This window comes from Sphaerodactylus townsendi, linkage group LG09 (assembly GCF_021028975.2).
Source record: "Sphaerodactylus townsendi isolate TG3544 linkage group LG09, MPM_Stown_v2.3, whole genome shotgun sequence".
NCBI classification, from domain to species: Eukaryota; Metazoa; Chordata; class Lepidosauria; order Squamata; family Sphaerodactylidae; genus Sphaerodactylus; species Sphaerodactylus townsendi.
Window position 1 is genome coordinate 90501336 of NC_059433.1, and position 18258 is coordinate 90519593.

At 41.1% G+C, this 18258-nt stretch overlaps 1 protein-coding gene across 1 annotated transcript; it reads left to right on the forward strand.

The window, feature by feature from the left end:
• The first annotated feature begins 7765 nt into the window (after positions 1–7765).
• Positions 7766–18042, forward strand: LG09H8orf88 (linkage group 09 C8orf88 homolog). The gene is made up of 5 exons (XM_048508054.1): positions 7766–7875; positions 10109–10200; positions 13407–13491; positions 16101–16207; positions 17347–18042. Exons 1-5 carry the CDS (start codon positions 7806–7808, stop codon positions 17395–17397), a joined length of 405 nt encoding a protein of 134 aa, XP_048364011.1. The 5' UTR covers positions 7766–7805; the 3' UTR covers positions 17398–18042.
• Positions 18043–18258: the final 216 nt, after the last annotated feature.

Here is an 18258-nt window from a genome sequence, read left to right on the forward strand (position 1 = left end):
AGAAGAAAAAGGTCCTTGATGGAAAAGATGAAACCATTTCTGTGAAAAGACAATCAAATCCCACAAACTGTACAGTTACTGTGGGCAAGGATTCTATTGACATAGTGGAATACTCAAACTAGAATACCTAAATCTTACAGATGAAGAAAATCAAATAATTGCTGTTAGTGTACAGTCTAAATAAAACCATACATTTATGTCTGTCTAGGTAGCTGTGCACTGGTTTTGTTGCCATGTAGAGACTTACCCTGGGCAAGAGGATTATTGGAGTGCTTGATGCCATTCTGTAAGAAACATTTGTGGGACTGCACATGTGCATATGCTGATCTTCCATTATCACAGTATCAACAAAACAATAACACATAGCAAAATCTAAGCCTCCACCCTTCCCCACTCACTGCCTGCTGTTTGCTGTTTTGTCCCCAAACACATCTGAGCCAGTGCAGTATTCACACAACTAGGTAAACAAGAGGTGGGACAACATATCACACATTACAACCCCGCCTCCAAAGACAGAAGAAAAAGCATTCCTGATTCAAAAGAAAAGAATAGTACAGGAAAATGTGGCTTCTTTTATGGAAAGAATACACTTGCTTAGGGAGATTTCACAGAAGAAACAAAGACTTCTAAAATAAAAAGCAACCCCAAGCCATTGTGTACTATGTTTGGAAGAAATTCCTCAAAGAGCTGCCACCACTCAGAACACCAGCAGTCAGCTAGCTGGCTGAGCAAACTTGATTTATAAGGAAGCAGGGTTTGCAGAAAACATCTAGAAACTACAAGGGTTAAATGATTTGATTTGAACACTCATTCCAGAAACTGCCCTATTAATTCATTTCCAACTTTGTAATGAACTGGATTTAAGTGCAAATTTCATTTATTTCATTTGGTCTCAACTCCCCTTTCAGCAGCACTGACTGGGGAATTTAGTTCCTGGTTAAAAAAAAAAAAGTACAGGATTGGGCTACAAAAAGTAAGCACTGGGCAAAGCCTGACTACGCTATTCTATGTGGATTGTCCGTTGGTGGACAGCGCCATCAAGTCGTGGCTGACTTATGTCAAACCTGTAGGGTGTTCAAGGCACCTGCAGAGGTGGTTTGCCACTGCCCGTCTCTTGACTCGAAACCCTGAACTTTCTTAAGGGGTATCCCATCGAAGTTCTAAACAGGACCGACCCTGCTTCCAAGATCTGACGAGGTCGGTCCATAGACTATAGCTAACAAAACTATCCTAGAAAGGAGATAAGGAGAAACTGCCATAAAGGCAATCCAAAAGCAAGCATTTCTTCCCGTTTTAGGCATCCCATCCCAGACAAGAAGCTATTTAACATCCAGCCTGAACAAAAGTTATTCAGCCAACTCAAAAGCTGCTGGTCCTTTTTTGGGGGGCTTTTAAACTGTTTCCCGTTCCGCAACCAAACACACACCCGCTCCCCTTTTACTCTCCTGCTTCGGGATAACCAAAGCTACAGACCCGCGTGGCACGTATCACAATGTGTACCTACGACACACCACTTACCTATGCTGAGGTCGGGCTTCTCGGTTAAAACTCTCCGTCGCCTCGTTCTGAGATGCCCATTTCTTCCTACACGCGCTCAAGAGGACGGAAGGATAGGCTTCCCTCTCCGCTTGATTCTCCCTCGCAGAGAACGGAGCAGGAACTCCCCACAGTCGCCTACCGTCGGCGCGTGACCCGACCTGAGACGGTTATTCAGAGCGAGGTGGCTTCGGAGCCCTCCCCGAGGCCTGCGCGACCGTTGAGCGGTTAATAGGTGGAGACGGTTCCAACCTATCCCCCCCTTCCTGAGTTACTTTCGAAGAGTGGGGACGCCGAGCTCCCCGAAACTGTTTCTATGGTGCTGGTAAGTTGGCAGCGACGAGACGAGTTCTCAGACACGCGGTTAAAGGCGGTTTGCCGCGCGCCCTCTTTCGTCTCTGGGAGGGCGCCCATGTGAGGAACTGCTGCGCATGCTGCCTCTTCTCTTCGGCCCGAGTGAGGCGCCATTTTTAACACTGCATGGTCTCGGAGGAACGCGAAACTTTCGATGGCTCCGACACTTGTTTTTCTTTCTTTTGGGGGGGGGGGGGGGGGCTACACGACGTCGATCGCTCGTTATTCCTGGTTCTCTTTGGAGTCGTACATTGACTTCACGTGGAATAGCGAAAGTTCCACATTGGGGCGCCACTTCATGCCACAGTACCGCTAGACCAGGGGTGTCAAACTCGTGGCCCTCCAGATGTTCATGAACTACAATTCCCATCAGTCCCTCCCAACATGAGCACTGGCAATACTGGCAAGGGCTGATGGGAATTGTAGTTTATGAACATCTGGAGGGGCGCGAGTTTGACACCTGTGCTCTAGACTATTGCAGCATAGTATACATGGGCCTATCTTGAATATAACTCAGAAAATTTCTGTTGGTACAGATCTTTGCAGCTTGATTGGGATCTACGTGGAGTATGCAAACGTACTTATGTAAAAAAATTGTATCCCTCCTTTCTGCCCTTATGAGGACCATCCAGGTGTTAGGTCTCAGACCCTTAAGCCAATAAACGGACTCTGAAGAATTGATCAGTATCATTTATTGAGTAGGCAGGCATCGAAGCACCACACTGGTAAAGTTAGTTCCAACGAAGCTGCTATTCACAGTTCCCTTTATTCCCTGAGCGAGCCCCCCTCCCGTTTCCCCTTCGGGGATAGGGCGGGATACAAATCCAATAAAATAAATAAAAACAGCCTTTGGAGCTAAGGCGCCCCAAGGTCGCCAGCACATTGCAAGAGAGAGCCGCCTGGCTTCTTGCCCCAAGAGATAAGTGTGTGACGCCATAAAGCAAAGATCAAGGAAAGAATGTGCAGTAGATGCATATAGCAGACTGGTTACATATATCTTAATAGCAGTAGCGATTAATTATTTTAAGCAGGTGCAAGTTTCCAGGAATGCATCTCAATCAACCAATTCCAACACACATCATTTTTTAAAATAAAACCCTTAAAATACAAATAAATACATACAAAATGGTAATTAAAATACTGGTTAAAAAGGAGGGAATGCCAAAACAATAAAAAAGGACTTAACCTGCGAAAGTTAACAGAAGAGGGCAGATGAATGTTCCTGGGGAGAGCATTCCACCTACCTAATCTCATCAAGCGGTGGAGCACTTGTTTATGCAGGCTCCTAAGGGATTAGGTAGTCCTTCAGGAATGCTGGTCCCTAAAGATCAAGACCAGCAAATTATGCCTAGAAACAGTGTAGATTAGCCAAGATAGGAGTGTTACAGTCCCTATAATCCAATAACCCTTCCATTTTGTTGGGATTAAGTTTCACTTTACTAGTCCGCATCCACTCCAAACTTCCCTTTAGGCATTAGTTCAGGGTTTCTGCTGCCTCCCTGGTATTGGCTGGAAACATGAGATAGAGCTGAGTGTCATCTTCATATTGGTGGCAGCCCAGCCAAATCTCTAGATGACATCTCCCAGTGTGTTCACATTGATGTTAAAGAGAACAAGGAACAAGGTTGAGTCTTGTGAAGCCCCATAGGCCAAAGGGCTGAGCAGCAGTCCCCCAGCACCACCTTCTGAAACTTACCCTCCAGGTGGGACCAGAGCCACCGCAGAATAGTTCCTCCCAGACCAGATAGGTGGTCCAGAAGGATTTGAAGATCAACGGTATTGACAGCTACTGAGAGGTCTAAATTCTGGAGAATCAACAGAGTTGCACTTTCTCTGTCCATCTCCCAGCTCAAGTCATCCACCATAGCAACCAATGCTGTTTCAGGCCCATAACCAGGCCTAAACTCAGAGTGGAAGGGATCTGAATGATTTGCCTCACTCAGTAAAGCAAAGCTCGGAGTTGTCCAGCCACTACTTGTTCAGTCATCGTGCTCAGGGATAGAAGATTTGAGACTGATCTCTTGCATCTATTTTATATTGGTTACCAATCAATTTTTGGGTTTTGTTCAAGGGCTGGAAAGTACTTACAATATTTATGGCATGAGACCCACATATATGCAGATAGGTATGATAAACAGCTGCCTGAAGCTGAGCATTTTCTGCTGTGATTCCCACCTCAGGGAATGGCCAGCTTGTTAAAAAAAAGAAGCAAGGCTGTCATGCTACCGACATTCCACAGGATGCGTTGAATGTAATTCTTCAGGAAGGCAGAAAGGATACATTGTGTTATTTTAATTTTTATGGATTGTAAGGTAATTTTTATTGTGTTTTTAATTGCTGTGTTTTGTTCTAACATTCTAACTTGTATGTGAGAAAGGTGATGTACAAATGAAAAAAGTAAGTACAGTGTGTATAGTTAAAATAAATAAGGCTGAAGAAGCTTGAATATGTCTTGGTAAAGCTTGAATATGTCTTGGTAAGCACTAGCTTAGAAAAGGTGTTCCTTGTCCTTGTTCACATGGTGGAGAATGTGTATAAGATTTTACTTACTTTGTACACAATATTTGTAAATGCCTAAAATACTGTATTTTTAACTTGCTGCCTGACTAGATAACATTAACATGCTTTCTGTATGATATTTTAGACTTGTGGTGACTCCTATATTATAAAGATATAGGAAGTAGAATGGTGCCACCATACCTAACTTACATGACAAATGGTTCCACTTATCATAGTTGTAATTCTAATACATTCTTGTCATTTGCTAAACTAGCTAGATCAGGGCTTCTTGGGTTAGTCAGAACAGTATTTTGTATTTCTGTTTGGATCAGATGCTGTCCTTGAGAATTGATTGTTACAACTGGGCATGAATTTTGTCAGAGAAGATGAATAAATGTATGTGAATAAAGTTTAAACAATCATTAATGTTTCCAAAAAGTGAGTAAAGAGCCATCCTCTCTTAGTGCTAGTTCTGGGGTACAGAAAACTAAATGAAAATATGGTCTACTTGTGATAGAATTGAGCCGTGGAATTCATTGCCACTGAGAGGTAATGATGTGCTACTATATAACTATGTCAGAAAGAGTTAAACACCTACTGTATATACTCACATATAAGTTGAATTTTTCAGCACATTTTTTGTGCTGAAAAAGCTCCCCTCGACTTATACGTGAATGAGGTGTATTTTAAAAAATATTTTAGGGTTCTTATTTTGTCGGCCACCAGGGGGTGCAGTTTTTAGGCTAGCGCAGGGGTAGGGAACCTTTAACACTCAAAGAGCCATTTGGACCCATTTTCCATGGGAAAAGAAAACACTTGGAGCCGCAAATAATTTTTGACATTTAAAATAAAGATAACACTATATATATTGGGTGGGTTTTACCTTTTACTCCGCTCATTCTGAGAAGCACATGGATGCGCCCGCCCTGCTGCCTGCAGGGCGGGCAAGGATGAAGCTGGTGGCTCGGCCTTGCCGGCCACTGGGAAAGCACCCGCCCCGCTCCAACGGGGTGGGCGAGAGGGGAAGCCCACGGCACGGCCCAGCCGACCGCGGGCAGTTGGTGCGCCCGCCCTTCTGCCTGCAGGGTGGGCAAGGATGGGGCCAGCGGCTCAGCTCATGGAGCCACAGTGCAAGGGCAGAAGAGCCGCATGCGGCTCTCGAGCCGCAGGTTCCCTACCCCTGGGCTAGCGGCACCAACATTTCAGGGTATCATCAGGTGACACTCCTGATGATACCAGCCAGGTTGGGTGAAGTTTGGTTCAGGGGGTCCAAAGTTATGGACCCCCAAAGGGGACAAGGATCCGTTTTGGGACCAGTGCTCTTGAACCTATTCATAAATGACCTGGAAGTAGGGGTGGGTAGCATGGTGGCCAAGTTTGCAGATGATACCAAATTATGTAGTGTGGTGAGAACCGCAAAGGATTGCGAAGAGCTCCAAGCGGACCTTGATAAATTAAGTGAGTGGGCTAAGAAATGGCAAATGCAGTTCAATGTAGCAGAATGTAAAGTGATGCACATTGGGGCAAAAAATCCAAACTTCACATACACGCTACAGGGGTCAGTGCTATCAGTCACAGACCAGGAAAGGGATTTGGGCGTCTTAGTTGATAGTTCCATGGGAATGTCAACTCAATGCATGGCAGCTGTGAAAAAGGCAAACTCTATGCTGGGGATAATTAGGAAAGGAGTTGATAATAAAACTGCAAAGATTGTCATGCCCTTATATAAAGCAGTGGTGCGACCGCACTTGGAGTACTGTGTTCAGTTCTGGTCACCACATCTCAAAAAGGATATTGAAGAGATAGAAAAAGTGCAGAGAAGGGCAACGAGGATGACTGAGGGACTGGAGCACCTTATGCAGCGTTTGGGACTCTTTAGTTTGGAAAGGAGACGTCTGAGGGGGGATATGATTGACGTCTATAAAATTATGCATGGGGTAGAAAATGTTGACAGAGAGAAATGTTTCTCTCTTTCTCACAATACTAGAACCAGGGGGCATACATTGAAAATGCTGGGGGGAAGAATTAGGACTAATAAAAGGAAACACTTCTTCACGCAACGTGTGATTGGTGTTTGGAATATGCTGCCACAGGAGGTGGTGATGGCCACTAACCTGGATAGCTTTAAAAGGGGCTTGAACAGATTTATGGAGGAGAAGTCGATTTATGGCTACCAATCTTGATCCTCTTTGATCTGAGATTGCAAATGCCTTAACAGTCCAGGTGCTCGGGAGCAACAGCCGCAGAAGGCCATTGCTTTCACCTCCTGCATGTGAGCTCCCAAAGGCACCTGGTGGGCCACTGCGAGTAGCAGAGAGCTGGACTAGATGGACTCTGGTCTGATCCAGCAGGCTTGTTCTTATGTTCTTATGCCCTTTCCCCCGTTGTTTCCAATGGGAGCTAATAGTAGATGGGGCTACATTTTGAGGGTCCATAACTTTGGACCTCTTGAACCAAACTTCACTAAACCTGGGTGGTATCATCAGGATAAACTCTTGCTGATACCAGCTAGGTTTGGTGATGTTTGGTTCAGGGGATCCAAAGTTATGGATCCCCAAAGTGGGTGCTCCCATCCCCCATTGTTTCCAATGGAATCTAATAGTAGATGGGGCTGCCCTTTTGAAGGTCCATAACTTTGGACCCCCTGAACCAAACTTCACCAAATCTGGGTGGCATTGTTAGGAGGGTCTCCTAAAGATACTCTGAAATGTTGGTACTGCTAACATAAACATTCCTCCCCTGACAGGCACCCTCAAATTTTCCCCAGATTCTCCCTTTAAATCACCTCCCCTCTTCTGAGTGGATTTAAAGGGAGAATCAGGGCTTATAGAGCTAGTTTACCGTTTTTCTTTGAAATAAATATTCAAAAACATTTAACCTACTGATGCCTCAATTAATGTAATTTTATTGGTATCTATTTTTATTTTTGAAATTTACCAGTAACTGCTGCATTTCCCACCCTCAACTTATATGCAATAAGTTTTCCCAGTTTTTTGTGGTAAAATTAGGTGCCTCGACTTATATGCGGGTCGTCTTATACACGAGTATATATGGTAGTAACATCAATAATGCTGAGCTCAAATTATTGAGATGTCTATTTGCCTTTTTAACTTTTCAGTTGGCTTGATAAAACAGGTGAACAAAAATAACACTAAATAAAACAGTTATACAAAGTCAATCTACAGTGGTAAGGAAAAAAGCCAATAATCTTTTAGGGAATTAAGGACTGGCCCCACAATTTGGAAGCATGGGGTTTTATTTTGTTGATTTTAAATTTTGATGGTTTTAGTGATGATTTGTAAGCTGCCTTGAGCCATAAGAAAGGCAAAATACATATTTTAAACAAATGCTTCCCTATTATTTACATGACTCTTTACTTTGACTTTTATAGTATGGCATCTCAAATAGTTTAAAAAATGGAAACAAGAAGAATGATTGGCATGCGTCTCCAGCCAGCAAGACCTGCACGCCACCTTTCTTCCCACAGTAAGTATCTGGATCATGATTTCAGAGTACTTTTGAAATATTGTGAAACATTCATAGGAGAACTAAGGAAACTCGAACATTAGTCAAACCCAAAAGCCATGTAATTCCATTTTATTTAGACCAACCAGATTAGCACAATACTCCACAAACTTTCACATTCTCCATCTCGGCATGAATGTTGGTGTTATAGAATGCTGAAATAGAAGAGTTTTTTTGCGGGGAGGTGATGAGAGAGCATTGTGCTCCCCACCACTGATGGAGTCCTAATGATGATTACTGACAGTTAAGGGACAAGGGCATGGGGTTACTCTGTATCCAGGACTAGCACTGGAGAACCAAGTTAAAGCAGTGGGAAAACAGACATTCTACTCATTTTGTTTAGCATGGAAGATAGCCTTCTAGCTTGATTTGACTAATCTGGTCTTGTTGATCCTTGCTATGGTTACCTTGAAGCTAGGTTATTGTAATAAACTTCCATTAAAAGCAACTTGGAAACTTCAGTTAGCTCAGGAGCAGCAGCCAACCACTATTGGGCACCATGTGAAACATGCATGTCACTCCTGACCTGCAGACACTCCATTTTAACAGTTGCTGAGTTCAGTTCAAAGTTTTGGTTATCACCTACAAACCTCTGAATGGCCTTGAACTCATATGCTCACAGAATCATGTCTCCTGCTAAGAAGCTTCATTCTTAAAACTTGTAAATCCCTATCACGGATGACCTGCATTTTCTCCTTTATTGCTCTGCCTTCCCTCCCTTCAACTAATCCAAACTTTATCTTTTGCATTTTAACAGGTTTGCCTAGGATAACCTCCTAGACATATTTTTTAACTTCATACTTTTCTGCAAACTTGAAGATTATTCTCCTTTCCACTGCATTCTGACCACTGTATTCTATGCTATTCCCAAAAGTAGCTAATTCTAAGCAGCTTCTGGAAATGTAGGGATCAGAAGGCAGGTATCATTGAGCTTGGGTTGTAGTCCTTTAGATCCAGTCCTGTATCTTTGAATTACATTAGCAGCTCTTGAATAATGCCATTGACATAGCTGAGGCCAGACAAGTGTTGTGTTGTTTGCTCTCCATCATTTCATTCATAGCTTTTGATTCATGACCTTTGATTTAAAATTGACTTAAAATTTCATGAACTTCAGAAAGAATTTTGCTTCTCTGCTCTTCCACATGCTTGTTTGTTCAGTGATTATGTGTGTACATTTTCAAATATTCATCATTTTACCACCCAAGATAGAGGAATCTGGTGCAGTGTTGAATATCCGAAGAAGCTTTGTGTTTTGCAACTTCTGAAAGTACTGTCCAGTGTCAAATCCTAAGAATGTTTCTTGTTTCATAAAATAAAATGGAAGTCCAGTGGTACTTTAAAGGCTAATGACATTTACTCCTGCATAAGCTTTTGTCAGTCAAAACTAATTTCCTCAGTCAAATCCAATAATAGTACACTTAACTGGATTACTAAATATTACTAACATTGCTGCTTTTGAATGTAGGAGCAATGTGATTTAATCTTACAGCAATAGAATTGGCTCAAAGTAGTTTCGTAACAGTACTTTAGAAATAATTTTATTTTTGCTTTAAAAGAAAATATCGTGTAAGAGGCTTTTTCAATTATCTTGGAGTAGGGAAAAAATTTCTCCCTCTTTTTTCCACAGTTCATCCAGTTTTATCCCTTTCCCAAGCCTTGACATCTCTAGTTCTCATCTCTCACAATCTTTCTAATTCTCTATATTGGAAAAATTAAGACTTTTCATATGCTGGAAAAAGCAACAGATGCTTTTTTAAAAAGAAAAAAAAAGGTTAGGACGGGAGAAAAAATATTTTCAACCATAGGTTGGTGAGATTATAAATAAAACAAAAGCAGAGAAATACAGTAAAACATAAATGCAAAAATAATTTTAAAAAATAATGCAAGCAATCTGGCCACAGCTCTCAGCCAGTCCATACCATTCTAAAACAACAATGTCAGAATAATATAGTTAACTGGATCACAAAACATTGGAGTTGACAAGATATCCCAATACAACCTGGGAGAAAAGACCAATGTAATTGCTCCATCTCTACCACATTTCCTTAAAAGTGACAGCATTTGTTATGTTTGGACTGAATATAGCACTGCAACAGCGGTTCAGATAGCTTTTAAAAGTTGCTTAGCAGAGGGTAGGTTTCTTCCAGTTCATTTTCAAAGGAGTGAACATATCTTACTGATCTTTTTTCAACAGCCTCTGTTCCCCTAGTATCAGCAACTGCTTTCAGTTTCCAGGGTCCATTTTCATGCAGCACTCCTATATGTTTACATAATGAAACTGACTGGGTGAGTACTGAATAGATTAAATAAATAGGTTTGGCTTTGTTTGCTAGGTGACAGTTCTCCACCTCTTGGGGCCAGACTATGTGATACATCTAGCCACAAATCAGGTCAGGTTCCCCCAAACCTTCTTGTTTGTCCCCAGGACTGTTTCAGTTCAGGAAAATGTGGAGGTGGGGAAGATTGATTCCTCTTTCTTCCCGGTCTAGATCTGAATTGGGCCCTGTAGCACTTGGGGAATTAAGGGGAAATTGTGGGGGTGGGGAGGCAGATTGAGTCAGGGGAACATGGCTAGCGTGATGTAGTGTTTAAGAGCTGGTGGACTCTAATCCAAAGAACTGGATTTGATTCCCCACTCCTCCACATGAGTGTCAGATTCTTAACTGGTGAACCAGATTTGTTTCCACAATCCTACATTCCTGCTGGGTGATGTTGGGCTAGTCATAGTTCTTTGGAACTCTCTCAGCTCCCCCTACCTTCCGAGTCTGTTGGAAGGTAGGAAGGGAAAGGAGTTTGTAAGCTGCCTTGAGTCTCCTTATGGCGGGGGGCAAGGGTGTGGTGGTGGTTATAAATCCAAACTCCTCTTCTTCAAATGTATTTATGTTTGCTGACTCTTACTTGCAATGTGCAGTCTGTGAAATAGGTATGTTTTACCTCAAGATTTTGAGGATAAGTGAGACAGGAGCAGTAGAGTGCTTGCTGGATTATTGTTTTGTTAGCTGGTATATGCTACTTAATCAGAAATATTGCTGCTTCTTAGAATACAGTGGGATTTGTATGAACAAAGTACTTTATGGAATGATGTCTGAATTTTGTGGAAGAACTCATTCTAATGAAATATAGAGACTGCATTTTCATCTTTTGAAAGAAATAGCACAGTGATTTGAACTGATTTTGTTGTAGGGTTGCTGTAGGGTGGCTCATATAAAATGCTGATAGCACATTCCTCATTTTTGGTTGATAACCTGACTTACTAAGGCTAGTTATCCAAGTTCAAAGAAATCTTATTCCATCTGTGCCAGTCCTGCTCTTCTACAAATTCCGTATATACTCACTTATAAGCTGAGTTTTTCAGCTCTGTTTTAAGGCTGAAAAATGCCCCCTCGGCTTATACACGAGTCATCGCTTACCAGCCGCTTGTTGCTGCCCTCCCCGGAGGGCAAAGGGGAAACCAGAGGCCTCTTCAGGCCTCTGCCGAGGCTGGGGACGTGGCCTGGGATGACCTCCCTGTAGCTGCACAAGCCGCTTGTTGCTGCCTTCCTCGGAGGGTGAAGGGGGAACCCCGAGGCACCCTGGCTGGCTGGGCTTCCTCAAACCCCAGCCAGGAGGCAGAGCGAGCTCCTTATTTGGGCAGTGACATCAGGGGGAGTCACTGCCCAAATAAGGAGCTCCCTCTGCCTCCCCCTGATGTCACTGCCCAAATAAGGAGCTACCTCTGCCTGCCGGCTGGCTGGGCTTCCTCAAACCCCAGCTTCCCACCCTCGGCTTATATGCGAGTCGATAAGTTTTCCCAGGTTTTGGTGGTAAAAATACACGAGTATATACGGTACTTCTTGTCAGGACTTGAGAAAAAGTTGTCATTCGCAATGCCATGATGAAATAAATCTCAGTGTTTTCTCTTATAGGCCAGAAGATCGTATTTATGTATTTACTAACTTATAACCTACCTTGAACCATATGTGGTCAAAAATTAGAAATCTATAAGGAATTATCTTCAGAAAAATAATCCAGAAATATTTGGGAAAATTGAAATATATTCAATAAGTTCTTATAAATCCAAATTTAACATACTACATGAAGACTCTAATGCATAGCATATAAACTAATTACATCGTGTAGGTTAATATTTTTATAACTAAGCAAATAAATCAAAATTTAAAAATACCCAAAGGTTTGCTGAAAATGGAGCTGCAAACCTCTTCCCCTAGAGGTGCCTAAGCATCTCTTGGTTTGAGTCTGTTGAAAAAGTATAACAAAAGTCAAGGTTTGGATTCAACCAGCTTTTCTTCTAATGGGAATGGGAGGAGGGTCTCCTCAGAACACAAAAAGGCTATGCCAGGGTTCATGGGACATGTACGGGCAAACGGCATGGAGGACATGGGCTGCAGTATGGAGGAGAATTCGGTGAACTTGACTGAAAACGCTGGTGGGATCCATGCTAAAAGACTGAAAATATAAACCATCAATAAAAGTGCAGATCACACCTAATGCCATCCATAGTTTAGCTATTTTTGCCTAGGTCATAGGTCTGTGTTCTTTCTCTTGGATGTTTCAGTCCTGGTTTCAGGATTTGCCAAGTTCATATGTAATGGCGCATTGTGCTTTCTGAAGGAACATGTAAGGGAAAACAATATATGACCACACCATGTTTCCAGTATTTTCAGCTATGGTGAGAAGGATTGCAAAGGTATGTCTGAATCAGCTCTTGGAGTAAAGAAAAGGAAGTCTTCATTATCTGACCTTTTGAAACAATCTCTCAAGACACATTAATTAGGTATAGAAGAAACTTTTATTTTGAAAGAGTTCAGAAAATAAACATTGTTATAACTAGGGTGTTGTGGGTTTTCTGGGTTGTATGGCCATGTTCCAGTAGCATTGCTACTGGAACACCGCCATACAACCTGGAAAACCCACAACACCCTAGTGATTCTGGCCATGAAAGCCTTTGGAAATACATTGTTATAACTAATCCTGGAAACGAACAGTGGGTTGCATCTGGACTGCTAGAAGCAGAGCTGTACTTGGGGGATTGGGGCTAGAGGGTGTTGGGGAAGAAGAGTGGGTTGGCAATCCCCCCCCCTCCACAGAGCTAGATTTGCAGGAGTCAGCTTTCAACCCATTTGTTTTGTATAGAGTGCTGAAAATCTTAGGAGGGAGATGTTGATTTTCTACTGTATTTGTCTTCTTGTATTCCATTTTCTCCTTACAATAGTAAATATTATTACATGGTTATTTGAATGGATTTTGACATAATAAAGAACAGTTAAAACACCGTGTTGAAAACCTTCCCTTAAAAAGCATTTCAGTCTTTCCATTTTTTCCCATTGGAATAAAGCATTCTGCGTATGCCCTTCCTTCCCATTAGTAAACTTTATGTGAACCAATTATTATTTTTGCTTTAATTGGTTGAGTAAGCAATATTCTGTGTTGTAGTGTTATATGGACTTCCATAGAGGATCAGAATGAATTTTGTGCCTTTTAAATTTTTTTAGATGTGCAAACCTAATGGAATGCGAGTCTTAAATGAAATTCTGGTTCCTGGTCTGTTAGAGCAACATAAGCCTGAAATCCCCAAAGGTAAAATTTATGTACATAAATGTTGAAAAATATCGGTCAACTGTAAGAGAAATATGTACTACTGCAGTAATGCTATATGTTGTCTTATTGGCACTGCTTGGGAGACTAATCTATCTAAGGACTGGATGATTTAATTAAGTTTAGAAGCTTGGTGCGTCTTCATTTAATGAGTGAGTGCAGCAAACCTAAAAGAAATGTATAGCTTGATTTACGCACATTTACATAGGATTACATTCTTAAAAAATTTGAGCACATCTTAAAAGTTCTCTGTTCTTAATGTAATATTCTATGTTGGAGAGGAAGAAAGCAGGGTACAAGTTACCGTATACTCGAGTATAAGAATATAAGCCGAGGCACTTAATTTTACCACAAAAAACTGGGAAAACTTATTGACTCGAGTATAAGTCTAGGGTGGGAAATGCAGCAGCTACTGGTAAATTTCAAAAATAAAAATAGATACCAATAAATTTACATTAATTGAGGCATCAGTAGGTTAAATGTTTTTGAATGTTTATTTCAAAGAAAACCAGTAAACTATCTCTGTAAGAGGAAAAGAGGGTCAACAAAAAATATAGTATCAACAATAACTTTAAAAGTACAAAAACCTTAGCTCAATCAGCAACCAAGCTAAAACACAAGAGTTACAATCCTTCAAAACTGGATTCATCCTCATCATGTCCAAATGTAACCCAACTTAGATTTTAAGAGGGATATTATCAGAAATGGAAAAGGAGTTCAAGTCTTTGACAATGTGATCCCACCTTGTGACCCTTAACATTCACTACACTTACAACAAAAGAAACTTTAAATCTGTTTTCTGTTTCATAAACAATAGTGTGCAGTATAACAATGAAATTTGGCAAACAAATACAGAAACAACAATCAACATATAATAGTTCTGGACTGCTATGCAAAACAGACTAGCAGGGTCTCAGTCCTTTACAGTTCTCTCTAGCTGTGTCCTGTGGCAGCTACAGGACTCTTAACAATTCTGAGGAAATGGAGTCTTTTCTTCCTTATATGGAAAATCTGAGCTCTTTAGCTCCCCCTAATGGACCCTGGGTTACAAAAACAGAGCTTCAGCTGTAGCACAAACAGTTGTATATAAATACCGTATATACTTGAGTATAAGACCCAAATATAAGATGAGGGGGGCTTTTTCAGCATTAAAAATGTGCTGAAAAAGTCGACTTATACACAAGTATATTTGGTACTTTGCAAACAGGACCTGAGAAGTACAGTAAGTTTAGAAGTCCTATTTTAAAAAAAAAATTCTGGGTTAGATTGTAAAACCATGATTAGGGAGAGCCGCAGTGAAATCCCCACTCACTGTTATACAAGTATATTACCTTTTTTCCCTTTTCCTTGATCTCCAAGGAGCAGTGGGGTTTAATTGCTGTCTCATTTTTCCAGCCCTCATTGAATGTGACAATTTTTGCAGAACATTCTGATGAGTGTCACATGAACAGCCAGCAACACATTTATGAAATCTGGCAACTTTTTACGGGTTGTTCCCTTAGAGCAGGGGTAGGGAACCTGCGGCTCTCCAGATGTTCAGGAACTACAATTCCCATCAGCCCCTACCAGCATGGCCAATTGGCCATGCTGACAGAGGCTGATGGGAATTGTAGTTCCTGAACATCTGGAGAGCCGCAGGTTCCCTACCCCTGCCTTAGAGAGTTCAGTGGTTAATGGCAGAGTTCTTCCTTGTCTGAGGGTCATGTCTCTGAGAGAACAGCAAAATAAAGTTGTAGAGCCAGATTTCTTGAGGTGTTAATAACAGTTAAGCTCTGGCTGGTTATTATAAAAAGTGCCAGCATCTAACTCGCCTGAACAACAATGAAAATAAGTGATAAAAAAGGAACAGGTGATAATACTGTGGTTACTTTCTCTTACTAATGGTGAGCAAAGGAGTCTTTTCAGTTGGAATTCTGTCTAGGGATTTATTTATTTTTCTTTTTGCAATTTCATCAGTTATATTTGGATGTGAACCTCTGCGTACCATTTTGTGACAATATAGGTTTAAAGCAGAACAAATATACTTGTTTAAGATGTTAACTTGTCTGTAGTTGTTGGGGAAAATAAACTTAAAAGTGATAATAGGCTGGTGTTATGTTTTTACACAGTTGGAATGGGTCAGGGTAACTAAATGAGCATTTACTTGTGATGAAGCTCATTCAGACAGACAATAATGCACCTTGCAAACTGGGGTCTTCATATACTGGAGGTTAATGGTATACTATATCTGTTGCTTGAGTAGTGACCCTTCATAGGAATACTAGCGCTATGTGAGACCAGCTTTAAAATGCTAATATTATCCAGTGCAAGTAGTCTGTTGAATTTATAATTGCTGTAATTCAACTAGCGTATATATATGCTTCTAAGAACTATTGTTCTGCTACTTGCACTGCAGCAAATATGAATTCCATTTAACTTCCTTCATAATATATCAGTTCTGCAAGTGCCTTTTGGTCTTGGTGAGTACAAAATCCATAAATCAGTTTTAAAATCTGTTTATGTAGTTTTCGTAGAGAGATGTCTGCATCCTGTTCTATACAGCTATGTACTTCTCAACTTGTCATTTTAATTCTCTCATCTTGTGTTGGCAGAAAGAATAACATATAGCAGAGATTTCCTTTTGAAGCTTTCAAGGGTTTCACTTGCCCAAAAGAAACCAGAATTTCTTCCAGATCATCCTGTTGTACTTGAAAAAGCAGTGAGTATTTGCATTTCAGATTGAGCTAAAAGAAAAATCTAAGTGGCTTTTACTCCATTTAGGAGCAAAGGTTGACCATTGATACTTTTGTTGCAGGAGCAGAATTGTTGAGTTGGATAACAAGTACTGTTTGCAGAACAAAGCTTGTGGAATAAGGGTAGTAGTGGGAGTTAGCAGGTTCGCACCACTTCGGCAGAACCGGTTGTTAAAATGGTTCTTGTAAACAACCAGTTGTTAAATTATTTGAATCCCACCACTGAATAAGTGAAATTCTGCTCCTGGAATCAGGGCCCCTTCAAAGCAGCATAGTTGTAGAAGTGTGGATTTGTAGTTGAAAAGTAAATGGACAAAAGTCATTCTTTCACATTTTCAACAGAAATGCCATTTTTCTAGCATGCTGCCCCTAAGAGTACCCTTGGATCCTGACCATTATTGTTTGAACAGTAGCTGGCTCCTAATTCTAAGGGTCCAGCTAAACATACTATGTACATAAGATGGGTTAGGAGTACCTAACACATCCATGGGCATAACAAGGGGGGGGGCACGAGGGTGCTAGAGCCCTGGGTGCTACTTAAGTACATGGGGGGGGGGAGGCACATTTGGATAGTCACTCCTTCTCCCAGGAGCAAGGAGATGCCTCCCACCAAAACTAGTCTGGGGGTGCCCAGGGCTGTTTGGCTGGCCCAAACTTAGGCTGTTTCCACACAGGTGGAATACAGTGCCCCAGAGGAGGCATTCGCACAGCAGTTTCTGAGTGAAGCATAGCAAAGATATTCTGCATGTTTCCTGTTGGTGACTCCTCTCAACAAATTCCACATTGCTATTTAAATTACCTGTTTAAAGAATAGTTGGAGTTGGGATACAATATGCAGAAAGTATGGTTCTTATAGAAGTATAGTTACTCCACCTCCATTCAATTTTTTTCTTTCATCAGCTCATAGCTGGATTTCAAGAGCATTCATTCACACTGTTGCTTGATGCTTTCTTGCAGTATTAACCTCATTTGATGGTGGTTTCCTTGTTCAGAATCAGATGCTTATAAACAGCTAGTGATCCTCATCTCATTATCAAAGCTTGCCAAAATATTTTATTTAAAATTTTGTTAATTAAATTTTACAGTGGAACTTTTTATCTTGCAGAAAAACTACTTACTACCTACTGCAGGAGATGATATGTCCTTCCAAAGATGAGGAATCTTCGTTGCCATTGAAAATTAAGGGAATGTGATCTCTAATACCAATAGACAGTAATCTAATTTATCTCTTAATAATTGATGTACCCATCAGTTCATGTCAGAAATAAAGCTATTATCTGCACAGTTTATGTGAATAATTTCAGATTTTGTTTAAGCCAGTTCTTCTGATCTTTCCAATATTGACAACCCTTTTCAATTTGCCATCAGCAGTGATAATGGACCAATAAGCATGCTCATGTATGTGTATATATATATATATTTATCTTGATCACTTACTAGTGAATGGTCTACTGAATACAGTGTGATTTACTTCTAAGTGAACATGCATAGGATTGCTCTGTCAGTGATCTAATTTCCTGAATAATCTATTGTATGTTGTAACTGTATACAGTTGTTCAAGCTTTTCCCCCCTAAACTGAAAGATGGTATACCTTCCACAGTTGACTGTTCAGCAGCCACACAATCAAGCTTTGTCTGTGTAGTTTGTCTTCCTTCAGGTATTGTGGTAAATAAGTACAACTCCTTTATGGTATTGACATCTTTGTTTTAAATATTTGTTCCTGCCTGTTCGTGAAGGGCTTGAAGCAGCCATCATAGAAGAAGAGGCTCAGAAAGGACAGTTGGCATGGGGAAGCAGGTTACGTTGCATAGATTGTCCTACACCACAGGTGTCAAACTCACGGCCCTCCAGATGTTGTGGACTACAGTTCCCATCATCCCCTGCCAGCATGATGCTGGCGGGGGATGATGGGATCTGTAGTCCATAACATCTGGAGGGCCATAAGTTTGACACCTATGCCCTACACATTTGTCCTTGCACATACAAAGGGATGGTCTACATAGGAAAATGAGACTA